This window comes from Cricetulus griseus, chromosome 2, assembly GCF_003668045.3.
Source record: "Cricetulus griseus strain 17A/GY chromosome 2, alternate assembly CriGri-PICRH-1.0, whole genome shotgun sequence".
Taxonomy (NCBI): Eukaryota; Metazoa; Chordata; class Mammalia; order Rodentia; family Cricetidae; genus Cricetulus; species Cricetulus griseus.
The window spans coordinates 95,090,201-95,110,695 of NC_048595.1; the positions used below are offsets into that span (position 1 = coordinate 95,090,201).

The window sequence follows — 20,495 nt, forward strand, 5'->3', positions numbered from 1 at the left end:
GTTGTTTTAGACAGGGTTTCTCACTGGCCTGGAGCTCACCCATTAGGGTAGGCTGGTGGATCTGCCTGTCTCTGAATCCCAGGACTGAGATTATAAGCATGTGCCATCATACCAGCTTGGTTCATTTGTTTTTTGAAACAAGTTCTGTCTACATAGCCCTGGCCATCCTAGAATTCACTATGTAGACCAGGCTGGCCTTGAAGTCACAGATATCCACCTGCCTCTGCCTCCTGAGTGCATGCACCACCATACCTGACTCCATACCAGCTTTATTACACTGATTCTAGGAATCAAACTCAGGTCCTCAGGCTTACATGGTAAATAACACACTTCTAAGATCACAGATACCAGATTTAAATGGGATGGTTTAAATGGGATGAATAATGCTTGAAAAGAATCCCTCTTTGATGAAAGAAAAGAAAATTTAATGGGGCTGTACCAAGAGCCTCAACCTATAGCAGGCATGTGTAATTTATTTTTCCTATTCTGCCAATTTACATTATCATGACTATCTTGGAAATGTCTTGCAATCACTTGTTGAGTCATCACTTCCATGGTGTATTTCTTAGATTCAACTCTACTCTGTTGGTTGCACTATAATACCTCACTGTGCACCTAAACTTTGTTTCTCTATTAAAGTAGCTTTGCTTGCCATGTTAACCTCCTTAAATACTTCAGTCGTGTAACTTTTCAGATATCCTAAATGGCTTCATTTGTAGAAAGGATTTTTCATTAGAAAATAAACAAAACAAAACATATAGGTATTGCACTGTACAAAAACCTTGCACCAATATAAGTTGGTATCATATGACTGAAAATTAATGAGCTTGTGTTAGCAAAATTGTCCATATGTTTTAAAGTGAGAACGAATCCCTGTACAAAAATCAATTTGTTATGGACTAAAAGACTTAACTATGAAAGAAAATGTAGAATAATTTAAAAATAATCAGTGCTCAGCCTTTCCACTTCCCAGATGCTGTTTACTGACAGGTTTCACTGAGCCCCGCCCAGCACAAGCACAGTTTAACTGTTGACTAGATAGAAGTTGTAGTAGGATTTTAGGGTTCCTCATCCACTGTTCTTTTTATTCCAGCAACATCTTCTATACCTTGTTTTCTTCAACCTCATAAGGCTGTTGGGGTTGTATTCATCTGTATTATAATTTGAAAAATACTTTTAAAGGAAAAAAGCCAGGATAACTGTGGTACTCTTTGTAAGGCTTGCTTTCCCTAAACGATTACACTTTCTTAGATCATGTCCATACTGATTATTCCCAATGTTTTAAACAGTGGGCATGTATTTTTCCAGTTATATGAGATAATATGCATATATGTCTGGCAGAGTGGCTAGTTGAAAATCAGTAGGCATGGTTAGATCAGATGCCTTGTCATGGAAGTCTTTTCCTGGTTCTCTTTTTCTTGGTTTGTCGCTTTACCAACATTCATTGGTGGTTGTTTTTATATTGTCTTTAATATTCCAATATTACTACATTTCACAAACTAAATAGGTTGTTTCTTTTGACTTGTGTTCATGGTAGACTGCTTCCTTATGTGTTTGGCTGTCTTTCATTGGGGATCATAACTGGTTTATTTTAATATGGGGGAATTCTGGAAATTTAATGCAAAGATATTCTTTAAAGTGTGTGTGTGTGTGTGTGTGTGTGTGTGTGTGTGTGTGTGTGTGTGTAAGTGCGTGTGCATGTGTGTTTGTGTGTGTTCTCAGAAACAGGATGTCTTCACAGACTTGAGACTTACCATCTCCACCATATTCTTAAAAAATATTTCTTGATCATTCAACATATTCTTGCTTTTTGTGTATTCATTTTTTGATTTCTTAAAAATAAAGCTTCTGTGAGGCAAAGGACACAGTCAGCAAGAAAAAAATGGCAGCCTACAGAATGGGAAAAGATCCTCACCAACCTTACATCTGACAGAGGGCTGATCTCCAAAATATACAAAGAACTCAAGAAACTAGACACCAAAACACCAAATAATCCTATTAAAAAATGGGGTACAGATCTAAATAGAGAATTCTCAACAAAGGAATCTCAAATAGCAGAAAGACACTTAAGTAAATGCTCAACATCCTTCATCATCAGGAAAATGCAGATTAAAACAACTCTGAGATACCATCTTACACCTGTCAGAATGGTTAAAATAAAAAACACCAATGACTACTTATACTGGAGATGGTGTGGAGAAAGAGGAACACTCCGCCACTGCTGGTGGTAATGAAAACTTACACAGCTACTTTGGAAATCAGTATGGTGCTTTCTCAGGAAAATGGGAATTGATCTACCTCAAGACCCAGCAATTCCATTCTTCAGCATATACCCAAAGGATATACATTCATACCATTAGGACATTTGTTCACCTATGTTCATAGCAGCATTATTTGTAATAGCCAGAACTTGGAAGCAACCTAAATGCCCCTCAACTTAAGAATGGATAGAGAAAATGTGGTACATTTACACAGTGCAGTACTACTCTTCGGAAAAAAAACAATGGAATCTTGAAATTTGCAGGCAAATGGATGGAACTAGAAGAAACCATCTCGAGTGAGGTAACCCAGACACAGAAAGACTGATATGGTATGTACTCACTCATAAGTGAATATTAGACATATAGCAAAGGATTACCTGCCTACAATCCACATCGCCAGAGAAACTAGGAAACAAGGAAGACCCTAAGAGACATACATGGACACCCAGAGAAGGGGAAAGGGACAAGATCTCTTGAGTAAATTGGGAGCATGGGGGAGGGGAAGGGTGGTAGGAGAAAGAGGAGGGGAAAAAGGGAGGTGGGAGGAGAACATGAGGGATCAGTAAGGTTGAGTTGGGGGAAGGACAGAGAAGAAAAGCAAGGAAAGAGACACCTTGATAGAGGGAGTCATTATGGCACTAGGGAAATTCCCAGGAATTCAAAGCATGACCCTTAACTAAGAATCTAAGCAATAGTGGAGAGGCTACCTTAAATGCTCTTCCCCTATAACGAGATTGATGACTTCTTTAAATGTCATCATAGAGCCTTCATCCAGTACCTGATGGAAGCAGAAGCAGAGATTTATAGCTAAACACTGAGCCAAACTTCTGGAATCCAGTTGTAGAGAGGGAGGAGTGATGAGCAGAAGAAGGGTCAAGACCATGCTGGAGAAACCCACAGAAACAGCTGACCTGAGCAAGTGGGAGCTCATGGACTCCAGATGACCCTTGTGGAACCTGCATAAAACCCAACCAGGCCCCTGAATGTGGGTATCAGTTGGGGGACTTGGGCAGTCTATGGGGCCTCTGGCAGTGGAACCAGTATTTATCCCTAGTGTATCAACTAGCTTTTTGGAGGCCATTCCCGATGGAGGGATACTCTCTCAGCCTAGATATAAGGGGGAGGGCCTCATTCCTGCCCCAAATGATGTGACAGACTCTGATGATTCCCCATAAGAGGCCTCACCCTCTCTGTGGAGTAGACGGGGAGTGGGATGAAGAGATGGTGGGAGGAGTGGAAGGACAGGAGGGAGAGGAACTGGGATTGATATGTAAAATAAGATTGTTTTTAATTTAAATAAAAAGTTAATAAAATGGTAATTTATTAGAAGCACAAAACCAAACATAGGTCTGCCTGGGCATAGCAAGATACTCAAGAATTGCTACCACTCTTGCTCTGCAAAGTCTAGTAGGGTAACTTAAAGATGCATCTCTGCTCTTGGCAAGCATGTAAAAATAGCAACAGCAATAGGGGTTGTAACCATCAGATACTTGAAAAGAGCATGAAACTTGTAACATATGTAATCAACTACATAAGTTCTAACAGATAAGTCTTAATTCTATTTACTTTGACATGATAAAAGCCAGAATTAAAAAATCAAGACTAACAAGATGGCTCAGTGGATGTGGTAGTTTGAATGAGACTGTACCCCATGGACTCAGATTTCTCAATACTTGGTCCCCAGTTGGTAGCCAGCTGGTGAGGCTTAGGAAGTGTGGCCTTGCTGAAGGAAGTATGTCACAAAGGGTGGGCTTTGAGATTTCAAAGCCTTGTGCCATTCCCAGTTTGCTCTTTCTTCTTCCTGTTTGTGGTTTAAGATGTGAGTTCTCAGTTGCTGATCCAGGGAACCATGCCTTCACTTTGCCATCATGGGCTCCAACCCTCAGGATCTGTCAGCTCAAATAAACTCTTTTCTTCTATAAGTTGCCTCAATCATGGTGTTTTATTACAGCAGTAGAAAACTAACTAATATAGTGGGCAAAAGCATTTGCTGCACAAGCCTAGAGACCCTCAAATCTAAGTTCAATCATCAAAACACAAGTAAAAATAGAGAGAATGGACTCTGACTTCCATACATGCTCACATACCATGTATACACAACACACATAAGAATTTTAAAATTTAAAAGTATCAAAGTAAGAAGCCTGGTGTGGTGGCTTGCACATTTAATTATAGCACTAGGGGAGTTGAGGTGGGTGAACTGCCATAAGTTTGAAGCCCGCTTATGCTGCACTGAGACCCTGTCTCAAAGCAAAACACACACAGACACACACATACACACATAACTACCAGGACCCACCAAAACAACACAACACAAAACAAAACAAAAAAGCCTCACAAAACAAGCAAGCAAGCAAGCAAGCAAACAAACAAAAAACCCAAATTAACACTTAAACGAAAAGGAACAAAAATTAATGTGTTTGTTGCATCTGACAAAGCTAACTTTGCTGATGAGGCAAGCCCCTCTGTCAACCTTGCTGGTTCATATAAACTCTCCAAGAAGTCACCATATTAGATCATCAACTTAAATCCTTATCCCCTCTCCCCAATAATCTACTTGATATCAGGGTCTTCATATATATATATATATATATATATATATATATATATATATATATATATATATATATTAAATAAAAGGTTAATAAAATGGTAATTTATTAGAAGCACAAAATCAAACATAGGTCTGCCTGGGCACAGACAGACCATATATATATGGTGTTTTGAGACAGGGTTTCTCTGTGTAGCTTTGGAGCACTTGCTCTGTAGACCAGGCTGGCCTGGAACTCCCAGAGATCCGCCTGCCTCAGCCTCCTGAGTGCTGGGATTAAAAGCATGTGCCACCAACGCCCGGCCCAACCTACACTTTTAAAAGTTGAATTTCATACCTAAGTGACTCACGATGAGCAGTCTAAAGAACATCAAATTCTTAATATTGGGACCATTCTTACATTTTTTTTATGATAACATGCTAAATGTAGTTATCTTTCCCAAGTGAATAATTTAGTTAGATGACAAGCCTAGGTAAAAGGGTATAAATACTTGAGTAGCAGTTAAAACTAAGGTTAAAAATGATGAAGTTTTTTGTTTTTTAAGAAATTACTATAATGAAAATGAGTTCAGGAGAAGTAACTGGAAGCAAAGTGACAGGCCTCACTGATGAGTGCATCTGACAGCACTGTCAGATATTAATGACAACATCGTTTTATGCATTCAGCTCACGAAAAAGTATTTTTCTAACTCTTCAATTAATCAGCTCTGTCTGGTCATATTTTAAAATAGGAAATAGCACTAATAGTTTATGTTTGCTCTAACTCATGTTCACTGTTTTTTTATTACAAAAATATGAAGTCTAATGTAACAAAAAGAAAAATACTATGGACTAGAAGTATGTCTTATAAACCAAAAGTTTTCGGATGGTAAATGGCTTTTAGGCAAGTCTTTGAATTAATTTAGAAGCTTGTTGTTTTATCTTTTTACTGTGTTTATCTTAAAATTCTAAGCTCTGAAAATCTGAACTCTGAACCTGGTGTAGTGTGGCCCATGCCTTTAATCCCAGAACCTGGGAGGTAGAGGCAGGCGGGTCTCAGTGATATTGAGGCCAGCCTGGTCTACAGAGTGAGTTCCATGACAGCCAGAGCTACATAGTAAGACCCCCATCTCAAAAAAACAAGAAAAAAATCTGAACTATGTTGTAACAATGACCTTAAAAACTTGAACCCACTGATAATGCCAATATAATTTCATATGTTTTTAAAAAATTATTTATTTGTATTTTATGCACATTGTTGTTTTGCTTGCATATATGTCTATGTGAGGGTGTTAGATCCCCTGGAACAGGAGTTCAGACAGTTGTGAGCTGCCATGTGGGTACTGGGAATTGAACCCAGGTCCCCTGGAAGAGCAGACAGTGCTCTTAACCACTGAGCCATCTCTCCAGACCTAATTTCATATTTTTAAGAATCTGAAATTACACTAAAAAACTGAAAATCAATTTTTTATGGCCCTAATGCCACAGATTTCTAAACAGACTGAAACTTTTAATTGTAAAAGTAATATTGATGAGGGGAGAAAAATAGACTATGCAAAGCATAAAGATTCATGTTCATTCCCAATAAATAATAAGGGCAATCACAGGCAACATTGTTGTGTTTCATTTTAATATTTATCTTCTCTCTGTACATGGGTTTTGTGAGTATGTGCAAGGGTGCTCACACCTGTATGTTTGTTTGTGTGGAGGCTGTGGTAGTTGTTTCTCAGATACCATCCACCTAGAATTTTGTTGACACAGGGGTTCTTTATTGGCCTAGAACTCACTGCTTATATTAGGTGGGCTATCCAGTAAGCCCCAGAGATCAGCCTGTCTCTAGCTTTCTCATTTTTTAACACAAGTTCTGGAAATATTTGTGCTTACAGGCAAGCACTTCATCAACTGAGCCTGTTCTTCACCAACAGTCCCAGTTACCATGTTTTTATAGACTGTGCTATTATACCCACATTTATAGACTATTTTAGTAGAAGCCCAGAAGCCTGCATGTCATGCCTTTGCCATTTATTTGTTCATTGCACAGTTCTACCAGGCAAGTAACAAGCAGCCACAGTCTTCTCTTCAACGTCATTTGACTTCTCACCTTTTGGGCTGCAAGGTGGAGGGCTGTTCTCCGGCTATGATCAGTTTTATTGACATCTGCTCCTGCTTTTAGAAGAGCATCTGCACAGTCCAATCTGTCTGCCAACACACAATACATAAGTGGAGTTCTCCCAAATTGGTCTTCTTTGTCTTTAAGAGAAGGGTTTCCTGTAAGTATAAGAAAGAGTGATATTCAATTATTGTCCTTATTACTAATCTAAGTAGGAGATACATCTGGTAAATCCTTATTATTGAGTACTGTACTAAATCTATTATATATTATTTCACTTTAATTTAATCTATGAGGTAGATATTAGCATTCCCACATTATCAACAACTGAGGCTCAGAGAAATTTATTAACCTATATACATGCATACTGAGAGTAAATGGCAGAGCTAGAATACAAATTGGCTGATGACTCTAAAGGTCATATTTGTATTATATTACTTTTAATAAATATTTTGAGATATGGAGTTTTTCATGTTTCTCCTTTCTTTTGTCAACAAATACTTATTTGGTACTAATCATAGTGTGTATTGTGAATGCTTTTATTAGTGATAAAATCATATTTTGTTTCCTTGTCTAAACAAGATGAACAAGCATAAATAACCTTGGAACTTCCTGCTAGTTACAATAAAAACCCTGTGCAAAATAAATGAAAACAAAAGGAGATAGGACCTTTGGTGGCAATTAGTCTAAGTGTGTGTGTGTGTGTGTGTGTGTGTGTGTGTGTGTGTGTGTGTGTGTGTATCAATATAAGTAGGAGATACATTTACTAAATCCTTATTATTGAGTATTATAGTAAATCCATTGTATATTATTTCAATTAAATTTAGTCTATGAGGTAGATATTAGCACTCTGACATTATTGACAACTGAGGCTCAGAGAAGTTTATTGATCTATATACATGCATACTGGGAGTGGATGGCAGAGAAGACTGGGAAATATGTAGTCCTGCAACATGATTCTGACTATTCTTGTTCTACTCAGCACATAGATGAAAGGAAAACACACCTTTCTTCTCCTCACTGGGTGCTTGGGAGGAGCCTTGCCATCTACCGTACCCTAAATTAAGTAAAGGGTAACAGTGAGGTATTATCTTACCCTTTCTTAATTAGAGACTACGAGAGGATATGGAGAGGAGGTGCCTGGAGAAAGCATTTCTTTAAACTGGTTCATGGCATGACCAATGCCTATGAAACTGACCAGAATTAGGAAATCAAAAGCTTTGGGAACCGAACTACAGGTAGAATCCTGCCTAGGTCCTAACCTGGGACAGATATAACCTGGGACAGATAGTCCAGAAGTAGGAAAGGCCAGATAAGCCTGCAAGGGATCTGAAAACTGAGTTGATACTTGAACCAAAGTTCATAAAATTGAAACATAATGCTTATTCTAAACCAAAACAGGCTGTTAACCTTCTAAAATAGGATGACTAGAATCCAGTATCATTATACATAAAATGTCAAAGATATAGTTCCAAATTATTAGATAACCTGAATAATGAAAATATTAACTTAGTAAAAGGTAACTCTGTGATGATCCAGATGCTATAATCCTGACAAAATTTAAAGAAATTCTAAAAGTGCTCCAACAATCAATTATTAATACTCTCTACAAAAAAAGAGAAATAGAAATATGAGCTTAAAGAAAATTTTAACATATTTACTGACATATATACATTTATATGTATATACCATATATATGTCTATGTATATTTGATACAGAATCTCACTATAGAGCTAATGGTGACCTCAAACTCATAGTCTCCCTGTTTTGGCTTCTCAAGTGCAGAGAATATAGGTGTACACCAACATGCTGGCTCATAAAGTGATGAATTTCTAATAAACAAATACAAAATCAAATAAAATGAGCAAAAGCATAACTCCACTAAATAGCTTAAGAGCAGAATGAAGATGACACAGGAAAGAATCTCTAAATTTGATAACAGACCAACAGAAATTATTCAGTTTGAGTAACAAACACTAAAGACACACACAAAAAAGGGAAATTCTGGGGATTTTTATGGGTCAGTAACAAAAAATAACAGTAATACATCATCAGTGTTTCAAAAAGTATGAAAAACAGTAAAATACTAAAAACATAGTTGACTAACTGGGGAGATGGCTTGGTTGGCGAAGCACCTGAGTAAAAACACAGTTGCATGAGCCTATAGTCCTACTGTTCTGATTGCAAGACAGGAGGTAGCGACAAGGAAAGCCCTGGAAGCTTCAGGCCATCTAGCCTGCTGACATAGCAGAAGACAGACAGACCCTGTTACACATAAGGTGTGTGGGGGGGTGTGAGGAACAATTCCACATGCATTTGCTACAGCACACGCACACCTGCACACATCAACATACATGCACAAGAAAAATTTTAGAAAATAGAAAATAAAAATTAAAACATGGTTTAAGAAATAATGGCTAGAAGTGGCCCAAATTGTTAAAAGATGAAGATCTACAGATGTAAGAAGTTGAGGAAAGACCAAACGAAATAAACCCAAGGCAATGTATGTTGAGTCAGTCAGATAAAGCTTATGAAAGCTGAAGACAAAGACAGCAATGATGAAAGCAGCAGACACTGGGGAAAAGCAACCATTCAAAAGACAGAATGCTCCTCATTTGAAGCAAAAGAGGCCAGGAAACTGGCACATTTTCTCAAGTACTGGATGAAAACAAAACCGTCAATTCATAATTCCACAGCTAAAATATCTTTTATTAATAAAGGTCAAATAAGGAACAACTAACAGAATTTAAAGTCACCGGACACTTTTTATAAAATTAATGTAGAAAGTTCTTCAAAGAGAAAGGAAGTGACAAAAAAATCTAGAATATCAACAATAAAAAAAAGACAATAGTGACTGGGACTACAGTAGATTATTCTCTTCATTTTTACAAGTTGTATTTTGATGACTGAAAAACAAAACTGCAACACTGTATGATACGGTTACCTATTTCTATAGAGGGAATTGAAATTTGGGAGTATGTGAGACTGTAGTTAGTTAAGTGTGTACTGTGCCAGCTGGTGATGGTGCACACCTTTAATCCCAGCAGTTGGGAGGCAGAGGCAGGCGGAACTCTGAATTTGAGGTCAGCCTGGTATTGCAGAGGACCTAGCTTTGATTTTCAGAGCCTATGCTAGGTAGCTAACAAGATACTGTAACTCAATCTTCAGAGAATGCCTCTATGGGCACTGCATTCATGTGCACATATGCACATAAATAAAAAACAGTAACAAAAAATTAAAACTATTTACATATGTATGAGCACACATGCATATGTATGCATGACATGGTACAAATGTGGAGGTCAGAGCACAACTTGTGGGTGTCAGTTCTGTCCTTCTACCATGTAGGATCAGAGGATCAAATTCAAGTCATTAGGCTTGGTGGCATCACTCACTGAGCCATTTCACTAACTTTGGGGAGGTTCCTAATCTAATCTTTATCAATTTTGATTTATGGTTTCTCCTGAAATTTTTATTTTAGCTTTTAAAGCTCTTCTATCATCCAGAACAATGTTTTCTTTAAATAGGCATTAGGTTATTTAATTGTTCTGGGAAGGAGTTTCATCCATGGTGGCAGGAAACAAATGAACCCCTTTTGACATTGGGGCTTTCAAGAAGCCTCTCAAGGCATTTTCTAAAGGCAAAGTATTATCTTGGTAATCTCTTATTGAACTACATTTCTTAGTTCAATGCCTGCCTTTGCCATACCTTCTGCATAATCCAGAAAGGGAGGGGCATTCTGTTTAAATTATGTTTATAAAAAGAATTATTTCTAGAAATGCCCAATTTACAATCGTTTTTCAAGTGACCCTGTTTGTCACAATTAAAACATTTGACATTTTGATTTTTCTTTAAACCTCTTGAAATCACCTCTCCTATCCATGTATCATCATCATGGCCATGAGCTTCTATATTAATTGTATCTTGGTCCAATCCTCCAAAGGTGCTGATCTTGCTTTTAAAGGCCTAATTATCCTTCTGCATCGGGCATTAGCATTTTCTTTTTAAAAAATATAAAGATTTTTTAAAATTTAAATTAGAAACAAGCTTCTTTTACACATCAATCTCATTTCCCCCCCTCTCCCCTCCTCCCCTGCCTCTCACCAAATCCCTATCTCATCCCCTTTCTGCTCCCCAGGGAGGGTGAGGCCTTCCATGGGGGAAATCTTCAAAGTCTGTCATATCATTTGGAACAGGGCCTAGACTGTCTCCAGTGTGTCTAGGCTGAGAGAGTATCCTGCTATGTGGAGAGGGCTCCCAAAGTTCATTTGTGTACAAAGGGTAAATACTGATCCACTACCAGTGGCCCCATAGATTGTCCAGACCTCCAAACTGACTTCCTCCTTTAGGGGGTCTGGAACAGTCCTATGCTGGTTTCCCAGCTATCAGTCTGGGTCCATGAGCAACCCCTTGTTCAGGTCAGCTGTTTCTGGGGGTTTCTCCAGCCTGGTCTTGACCCCTTTGCTCATCACTCCTCCTTCTCTGCAACTAGATTCCTAAGTTCAGCTCAGTGTTTAGCTGTGTCTTCTGCTTCCATCAGCTACTGGATGAAGGCTCTAGGATGGCATATAATGTAGTCATCAATCTCATTATCGGAGAAGGGCTTTTAAGGTAGCCTCTCAACTATTGCTTAGATTGTTAGTTGGGGTCAACCTTATAGATCTCTGGTCATTTCCTGGGCATTAGCATTTTCAAAAGTCATAGTTTCAATTATTATTTTTCTAGCTTCTGTGTTTGATATCATTCTATTGACTGCTGATGACAGTCTTTATACAAAATCCATGAATGTTTCCTTTGGATCCTGTATAACTTTTGTAAATGATTCTATTTTCTTTCTTGCTTCTCCAATTATGTCCCAAGCATTCAAAGCTGTTGAAGGGCATAAACCCAAAAGGTGATCATCATACAGACACTGCCTTTCTAAAGGAACATAAATCTCCTTCTCCAATAATTTGATCTTGGGAGATATCCATACCTCTTGCTTTAGCCTTTTGTTCAATATTCTTAGCCTCTTCTCTGAACTGGGAAGTCCATTTTAATTGTGGTCCAGGCTCTAGGACAGCTTTAATCAAATCTATCCAATTATAAGGATAACCCTATTACAAACTGACCAAGTGTTTATCATCTGCTTCACAAACGGTGAAATGGATGCCACATGAGACTATAGCTTCCTTGAATTTCCCTAAATCTAACATTGCCAGAGGCTTCCAAATACCTCCTATAGACTCTCTTTCATTTGGCACTTCTGTAAGGTTACTGGATATATTAAAGGCGGTTCTCTTAAGGCCTTAGAATGTTCCTTTTTAACCTTAAAACACAATGCTGAATTTGTTTTCCCATTTAATTTCTAAGTCTGGTTTTGAATATCTCTATAATCTGTCTTAATAAGTTTTTCTAAGGCTTGCATCTTAGCACTCATATCAACCAAGTTTTTTGGAGATAAACCAAGAATTGTCAAAGCAACAACAAAGATTATCAAAATGACAATTAATAGTATGTCAACCACGGCTAAGTTGATTATCCCTCATTTACTTTTTTCATTTTTAAACCATCCATTATGTAAACATTTGCAGACCTAGTTCTCTCCATTTTAATAGTGTTTTCTATTTTTTAGTGTGAGAAAGAAAACTCTCCTTTTTAACTAATACCTTCCTTTAAGAATTTTCAGTTGACTTACCAGATCTGCATACAACGTCAGTGAACTGTGAGGCATAGCATGTCTGAATCAGACAACTAGCTTGTGGCCATGAGTTGAAAGTGTCAGCCCAAGGAGAGGGGCTCTAGGAAAAGCCCAAAAGCCTCCTGGGTGGCAGCTGAAAACTGTTTAGAAAAGCTACAACAGAAAAATGCCACACTTGCTTGAAGATTTTTTAACGTTGGTCACCAATTGTAGCAAGATAAATAAAAGACCCAGAAACAGATATTGGGGCTCAAGCCTCAAGCTGAAGATCAGACAAGTAAAGCAGACAGCCACTAGCTCTCACCTCTACCTTAGCTCAGACCAAAGTGGCAATCCTCAAACTGCTCCTGACTTCACTGCTCCTCAGATTCACTAAGACTGCTATGCTCTCCTCAATGTGGCTAGAGACTAACTGTCAGACTGAATGCCAGCTCTGAGACCCTGCTCCTGTCTTATATACCTCCCTAATGCTGGGAATAAAGGTGTGTGACGTGATTCACTCTGGTAGCTCAGGGTGGTCTTAGACTCAGAAATCCATCTGCCTTTCTCCTGAGGCCTGGGATTAAAGGTGTGTACAACCACTGCCTGATCTCTATAGCTTGAGGTTGGCTTTGCTTTCTGAATCCTCAGGCAAGTTTTAATAAATAATAAATAATATATCACCACACCTACAATTACATTAAATGTAAATATTACATAAGCACACTTTTAAAAAGACATGACACACAGGGCTGGAGAGATGGTTTAGCAGTTAAGAGCACTGGCTGCTCTTCCAGAGTACCTGGGTTCAATTTCCAGCACCCACATGACAGCACACAACTGTCTGTAACTCCAGCCCCAGGGGATATGATACCTTCATACCAATGCACATAAAACAAAGTTAAGTAAAATTTAAAAAAGACCCAACTACATGCTAGTTACACAAAATATCCATTTACTATATAATAACAAATGGTTAAAAGTAAAATCAGAGCAAAGACTTAACGTGCAAACATTAATCAATATAGAGTTGAAGTAGGCTAATATCTAATAGGGTAGACAACAGCAAAGACAACTATGTGGAACAAGAGGCATTCTGTAACTATAAAAGGGTCAATTCAACAAAAATATATAGTAAGGCTAAATGTATATACAAAAACAAGTTTCTCAAAGAAACTTGTACTTAGGAACTTTAACATTCCTCTTTCAAAAATACCAACAATCTCTAAAATCAAGACCTGTAAGGATAAAGCAAACATCATTACAAAAGCAGCAAGGTCCAACAAATATTTATTGAACATTATGCAGTGACAGCAGATACTATCTTTTAGAACACTCATAGAGCACTTTCCAAATGGAGCAAGAAAGTAAGGTAAAGTCTTCCAGTGTGTACTTGGAAGAGAATTATGAATACTAGTTCACAGACCAAGAGTAAAAGACTTAAAGGACTGAAAACCTACCAACTATGTTCCCTGGTAGTAATATAATTAAACAAATAATAAACAATGAAGTGGCAAAGGGAAATCATCAAATACTAGGGAGTTAAACAACATAGTTTAAAATAATGCATGGGTTAAAGAGAAAATTTCAAGGGAGAATTTAAAACAATTATTTTTTTTAAGATTTTATTTATTTATTATGTATACAGTCTTCTGCCTGCGTGCCAGCAGAGGGCACCAGATCTCATTCAAGGTGGTTGTGAGTCACCATGTGGTTGCCGGGAATTGAACTCAGGACCTCTGGAAGAACAGTCAGTGCTCTTAACTGCTGAGCCATCTCTCCAGCCCAAAACAATTAATTTTTAAATAAAAATATAAAAATATTACAGGCTTATTGCCCTACACATAAGAGAAACTTCAAAGGAAACATACAACACTGAAAATTTACAAACTGTTTCAGATTGACATACTGTACTTCTACTTTAGTACAATAAAAAGAGCAAATTTAACCCAAATGGAGGAAGAACATAATAAAAGTATGAATAGAGATCAGTAAAATTAAAATGAAAAAATAAGAGAAAAATCAGTGAAGCTAAACGCTCTTAAAAAATAATCTACAACTGGACTGATCATTAAAATAGATGATACTAGATGGGACAGTGTTGTAGTCAGTGGCAGAATACTTGACTTGCATTTATGAGGTTCTACGATCAATCCCCAACATTGTAAAAACAAATAAAATAACAAAAGCCAGTGAAAACAAATTTTTAGTATGAAAAGAAAAATTATCAGTATAGACTTCAGACCATTAGAAATTTAAAAACAAGGGAATGTCACAAATAATTTTATGCCCATAAACATTCAATCTAAGAGAAATGGATGAATTCCATGGAAGATATAATCTACTAAATGTATATAACCATGGTATTTGCAGTAGGCAAAATTCTGAGACAGCACCTGTATTGGTTTGAATGAAAAATATCCCCCATAGGCTCATGTATCTGAAAATTTGGTCCCCAGTTAGTGACATTATTTGGAGAGTTATGGAACTTTTAATATGCAGAGCTTTGCTGGAAGAAGTATGTCAATGAAGTTGGGATTTCTTCTTGTGCACTGCCTCTGTGCGTGCTCTCTCTCTCTCTTCTCTCTCTCTCTCTCTCTCTCTCTCTCTCTCTCTCTCTCTCTCTCTCTCTCTCTCTCTCTCTCTCTCTGTGTGTGTGTGTGTGTGTGTGTGTGTTTGAGATGTCATCTCTTAGCTTCCTGCTCCTCTACCATGTCCTTACTACTATTATGGAAATCTAGCTTTCTGGAACCATAAGGCAAAATAAACTGCTCCTTTTTTTTTTTTTAAAGATTTTATTTACTTATTTATTATGTATACAACAGTCTGCTTCCATCTATATATGCACACCAGTAGAGGGCACCAGATCTCATTATGGATGGTTGTGAGCCACCATGTGGTTGCTGGGAATTGAACTCAGGACCTCTGGAAGAACAGCCAGTGCTCTTAACCTCTGAGCCATCTCTCCAGCCCCATAAACTGCTCCTTAAGTTGCCTTGGCTCATAATGTTTTATCACAGCAACAAAAATGCAAATAATACAGCAAGTAGGATGTCCACGTCCTAGAATACACGCCCTGTATGGACCCCTTTTAAGTGAGGGGTGTCCATGACTATCTTCTGTTCTTTGGCAAATATGACGGGGTTTGCAGCATAATTAAGGTCATTAATCAATGAACTTAAGTTAATCATGAAACTTGAATGGCTTTTATTGATTGACTGATGATTGAATGATTTTGGTGCTGGGGATCAAATTCAGGACTTAGTACATGATTTTCAAGCACACCACCACCAAGCCATACTCTACAACACATGGATTGCTTTTTTTTTTTATTATTTTTTATTTTATTAGTTCTAGTTAGGGAACAAGCTTATTTCAAGTCCCTTCTCCCTCTCCCTCCCCTCACCCCCAAACTTCCTCCCCCACCCCCAGCCCACCCCCACCCCATCCACCCACCACTCCCCAGGCAGGGTAGGGCCCTCAACGGGGGCTCTGCAAAGTCCACCAAGTCTTCCTATGCTGATCCTGGGCTCTTCCCCATGTGTCCAGGGCCAGAGTGTAACCCTTCATATGGGATGGGCTCTCAAAGTCCCTTCTTGCACCAGGGAAAAATACTAATCCACTACCAGAGGCTCCCTGGAGTGCAGAGGCCTCCTTATTGACATCCATGTTCACATGGATTGCTTTTAAAAACAATGTAGAGATAAGGCAGGGTGTTAGAGAGATTTGAAGCAGCCAAGACACTTACCTGTTGGCCTAAGAGAGGCAATCTGCCATAAATGTTAAAACTACACAAATGTAAATTCTGCCAGTATATTCTTGGGAGAGAATTCTGATCTCAGATGAGACACACCCTTGCTGACACTCTGTCAGCCCAGCTAAGCCATGTCTAGATGCCTTACCCAGAAAAAGTGGAAGATAACAAATATTTGTTGTTTTAAAACTAAGTTTGTGTTAATTCTTAGGCAGCACTAGAAAACTCTAATAGTATGACAACTATTAAAGAAATCAACTTTAAAGTTATTCCTTCCTATAAAGTACCACTAAGAAAATTCATTAAAATTCTCCCAAGCAATTTTTGTACAAACATGTTTTTAAAATTATTATGGAAAGGCAAAAATGTAAAGATGGAAAGTTATTTCAGGAGCCAGGGATGTAATTCAGTATATAGTACTTGCCTACTATGTGAGGCCCCAGGTTCCATCTACAGGAATGAGAACAAAAATAATTTTTGAAAGGAAGGCTAAAATTGGAGCACTTTGTATTATTATATGGTTTGAAGACACAGAGCTAAAGTAATAAAGATGGTGTGGTAACAGCAAGGATTGATATAGATCTATACACTATAATGGATCAATACAGCATATCTGAGAGCATTGGAAATACACTTGCTACACTTGCATGGACATAATCCGTTTTTTTTTTTTTTTTTTTTTTTTTTTTTTTTTTCAAAGCTGCAAAGGCAAACCACAGAGCAGTATTTTAAACACATGTAGCTGGAAAAATCTGGAATTCACAGGCATAAAAAACAAAACAAAACAAAACACCCAAAACAAAACCTTTCTACCTATACTTTTCAGTGGCCTTACCAGGTTAGGCTGCTATAGCAAGATTAAAGATTTGGTGACATATAAACCACAGGAACTTATTTTCAGTCATTATGGACATGGAAACGTAAGAACAAGGTGCCCGAGAATTGGGTTTTAGTGAGAGCCCTCTTATGAGTGGCAGACTACAGACTTTTCTATTTTTAAACGGTAAGTAAAGAAGGCTAGAGAGCTCTCTAATCTCATTCATGAGAGTTCACTCTCAAAACCTAAATAACTCTCCAAAGGCCTCACCTTTGAACTATCATATTGTGGCTTAGGATTTCAATATATGAATTCTGGGAAGACATACCTATTTAGTTCATAAGTAGCACAGAAGATAAAAATTACTTCCAAATGTATCACAGATTTAAATGTACAACTATAACTCTATAAAACTTTTAGAAGCAGACAAAGATGAATATTTTTGTGACCTATGTTAAGGATTTCTTAGTTATGATCCCTAAATAAACCATACACAAATTAGTTTTCACACTAATTTAAAACTTTTGTGTTTGAAAAACATTGTTAGAGAGTAAACAACAGACATAAATGGAGAGAAAATATTTGTACAACACGTATCTGATAATACCTTCATTCCAGAGTAAAGAACTTGCTACAACTGAGTACTAAAAAGGCAGACAGATGATGCAACTAAAAAAGGTACAGAATGTGTGAATAGACATTTCACCTAATATACATCTGAAAAAAACAGGCAACACCATTAATACAAGGGAATGTAAACTGACCCACAATTTGATACCACTGCATAGCACTGCACTCTAGCACTGCTGGGTGAAAACAAAACCCAAACAAACAACAGCAAATGCAGAGGAGAACTGCTAGGTACTGCTGCAAGGAATACAAAACAGTACCGAAGAGCCCCAGCTGAAAATGGCCAGTTTCTTTTTATCCAAAATAAATACTTACCACAAGGCCTAATAATTCCCTTACTACACTAAGGAGAAAGAAAAGCACAAAAGCCAGTGTTCACACAAAAACCTGTCTGTGGATGTTTATGGTAGTTTATTTCATAACTGTAAAGAGTAGAAACATCCCAATTATTTTTCAGACAGTGAACAAAGTACAACAGATTTACATACAGGACTACTGCTCAGCAAGTAAAAGGAAAGGGCCAGAGGCTCACCCAACATGAAGGAACCCTCAAATGCTTCGGGTCAAATAAATCAGTTTTAAAAAGTCACACAGAATGATACACTTACATGGTATTTTGAAAAAAGGAAAATTGTAGGGGCAGAAAACACAAGTGGTTACCAAAGGTGGGAATATGGGGAGGGACATACTAGGAGGGATCACATGTGACCCTGAAGGCATGACAGAACTTCTCTATATGATCAATGTTATTACACGTGGTTGTGATTAGACATTTATACTTGTCAAAAATTAAAATAATTGTGTACAAAAAGGAACTCTTACTTTATTATGTGCTATTAAACTTAAAACCAGAAACAATAAAAGAACCATAGCTTCTGCCATGCAGTTTCAGTGACAGTTTTTGCTGCTTTTGCCATAGGTACTCATGAGGTACTTCAATACCGGCTATGAGTAACTGCACATATATGGTCTGTGAAGGAAGGCAATGCTCAGATGGTGACTTGGCCTGCACTCTGATGATGAGAGAGGCACTGACCAAGCAAAATATTTTATTTGAGGAAATGGCAATGCTAGATAAAGAGAACACATGTTGTTTCTGCCTAGGCTGGTTTGTACCCAAATTTAAGCTGTTGTGTAAGGTTTTTAAAAACATACTTTAATTTTTTTTTGAGATTATTATGTAATTACATTGTTTTCCCCCTTTCTTTTCCTCTCTTCAAACCCTCCCATATACCCTACCCCTTGCTCTTTTTCAAATTCATGGCCTCTAAAAAGGAAAGTTTGTTGTGTTTGTGTGTGATGTATGTTTCCTAAATATATAAATGCAACCTGCTTGGTCCATATAGTATCATTTTTATGTATATGTTTTTAGGGCTGACCATTTTTTATGAGCTAATCAATTGGTGGTGATGTTCCCCAGGTGAACTGTTTCTCCCCCTTTCAGAATAACTTACTTGTCTGTAGGTCTTTGTTTGGGGTTGGGGTCTCTTGAGTTTTCCCTTTCCATTACTGGTTTTTGTTTTTTTCTCTGTGTAGCTTTGTCGACCAGGCTGGCCTCAAACTCAGAGAGATCGGCCTGCCTCTGCCTCCTGAGTTCTGGGATTAAAGGTGTGTGCTACCATCGCCCGGCTTTATTGTGTTAGTTTTTAAAGAGTACTTCAGCATATATTCTAAATCGAGGACCCATAAAGACTAACAGTTTCTCCAATGATTTACCATTTTCGTGTATATTGGTAACAGAACAAATTTCACTGCTTGAAATTCAAATATACAAATATAGTCAGGTGTATATAACTCCTAAAGGAGGCAGGTGGTCTTTTTTATAATCTTAGTTTTGAAGATGGAAGCAGAGTTATATTTGAGTCAACACGTCTGACAACAGAAGTATGCAAAAGACATGTTAGTGGTCCAACTAGCTATATTCTCTTCAATATTGCATATATAGAATAAGCTATATTCTCTTCAATATTGCATCCAGAAGACTCCCAGAACTACCACTTTATTTATAGGTAAAGTCTCATTTAAGCCCAGACTCACTGCAGACCATAGATGTAACATAAGAGAGCACAATTATTTTATTGGTATTAATCACAGCCCATCAAGGTAACACTTATAAGGAATATGCTGTAGTAAGGCTAGTTTTGAGTTGTCTTTCATGAGAAAGGGACACTATGTAGGTGTTAAATTTGCTAGGCTTCCATAAAGACAGTAGTAGCCAGATGTTAATACTATTATAAAACATTGTAAAGTGTGATTGCTCCTTGGAAGCTCAAGAAAGCAAACTGAACTAGGAACTCTAGTTATAAGAATAAATGAAGAAAATTGAGAGATCACCATGCCCTGGCATAATCCTAAGTGATTAGGCTCCTCAGATTCAAAGTGAAGCCAACATGGTGAGGTTACCATGTTACTCTGCCACCCAGAAGAGAGCACTGTAGGTTCATAGCTGCCTCCTCTTTGTCTCCTGTGATACAGGGAAACTCTGCACTTGACTTCAATCCCTGACAGACATTTGTTTAACTGGTGGTTATATTTCCCAAAAGGGAATCTTTAATTGGGTTATGTCACCACCATTCAGGATGTTATGCCTTTGAGGCAAAAACTGTTTATTTGAGGAAATTAAAAGTATATAGCCCTTTTTCTTTTTTTTTTTCACCTTTTATTTTTTCCAACTTTTTTTTTAATTTGAATTAGAAACAGGATTGTTTTACATGACAATCCCAGTTCCCTTCT

At 37.6% G+C, this 20,495-nt stretch overlaps 1 protein-coding gene across 4 annotated transcripts in view; it reads right to left on the reverse strand.

Annotated features, from left to right (window-relative positions):
- The window catches only part of Invs (inversin), a 173,435-nt gene that overhangs the window by 135,756 nt on the left and 17,184 nt on the right, over nucleotides 1-20,495 (reverse strand). For 3 of the 4 annotated variants that reach the window (XM_027403114.2, XM_027403113.2, XM_027403115.2), the window contains exon 3: nucleotides 6,893-7,059. In XM_027403114.2, the coding sequence (XP_027258915.1) occupies nucleotides 6,893-7,059 (167 nt within the window). Of the gene's footprint in view, nucleotides 1-6,892; nucleotides 7,060-20,495 lie in introns of those variants that run through there. The other variant, XM_027403116.2, reaches the window with a different exon arrangement.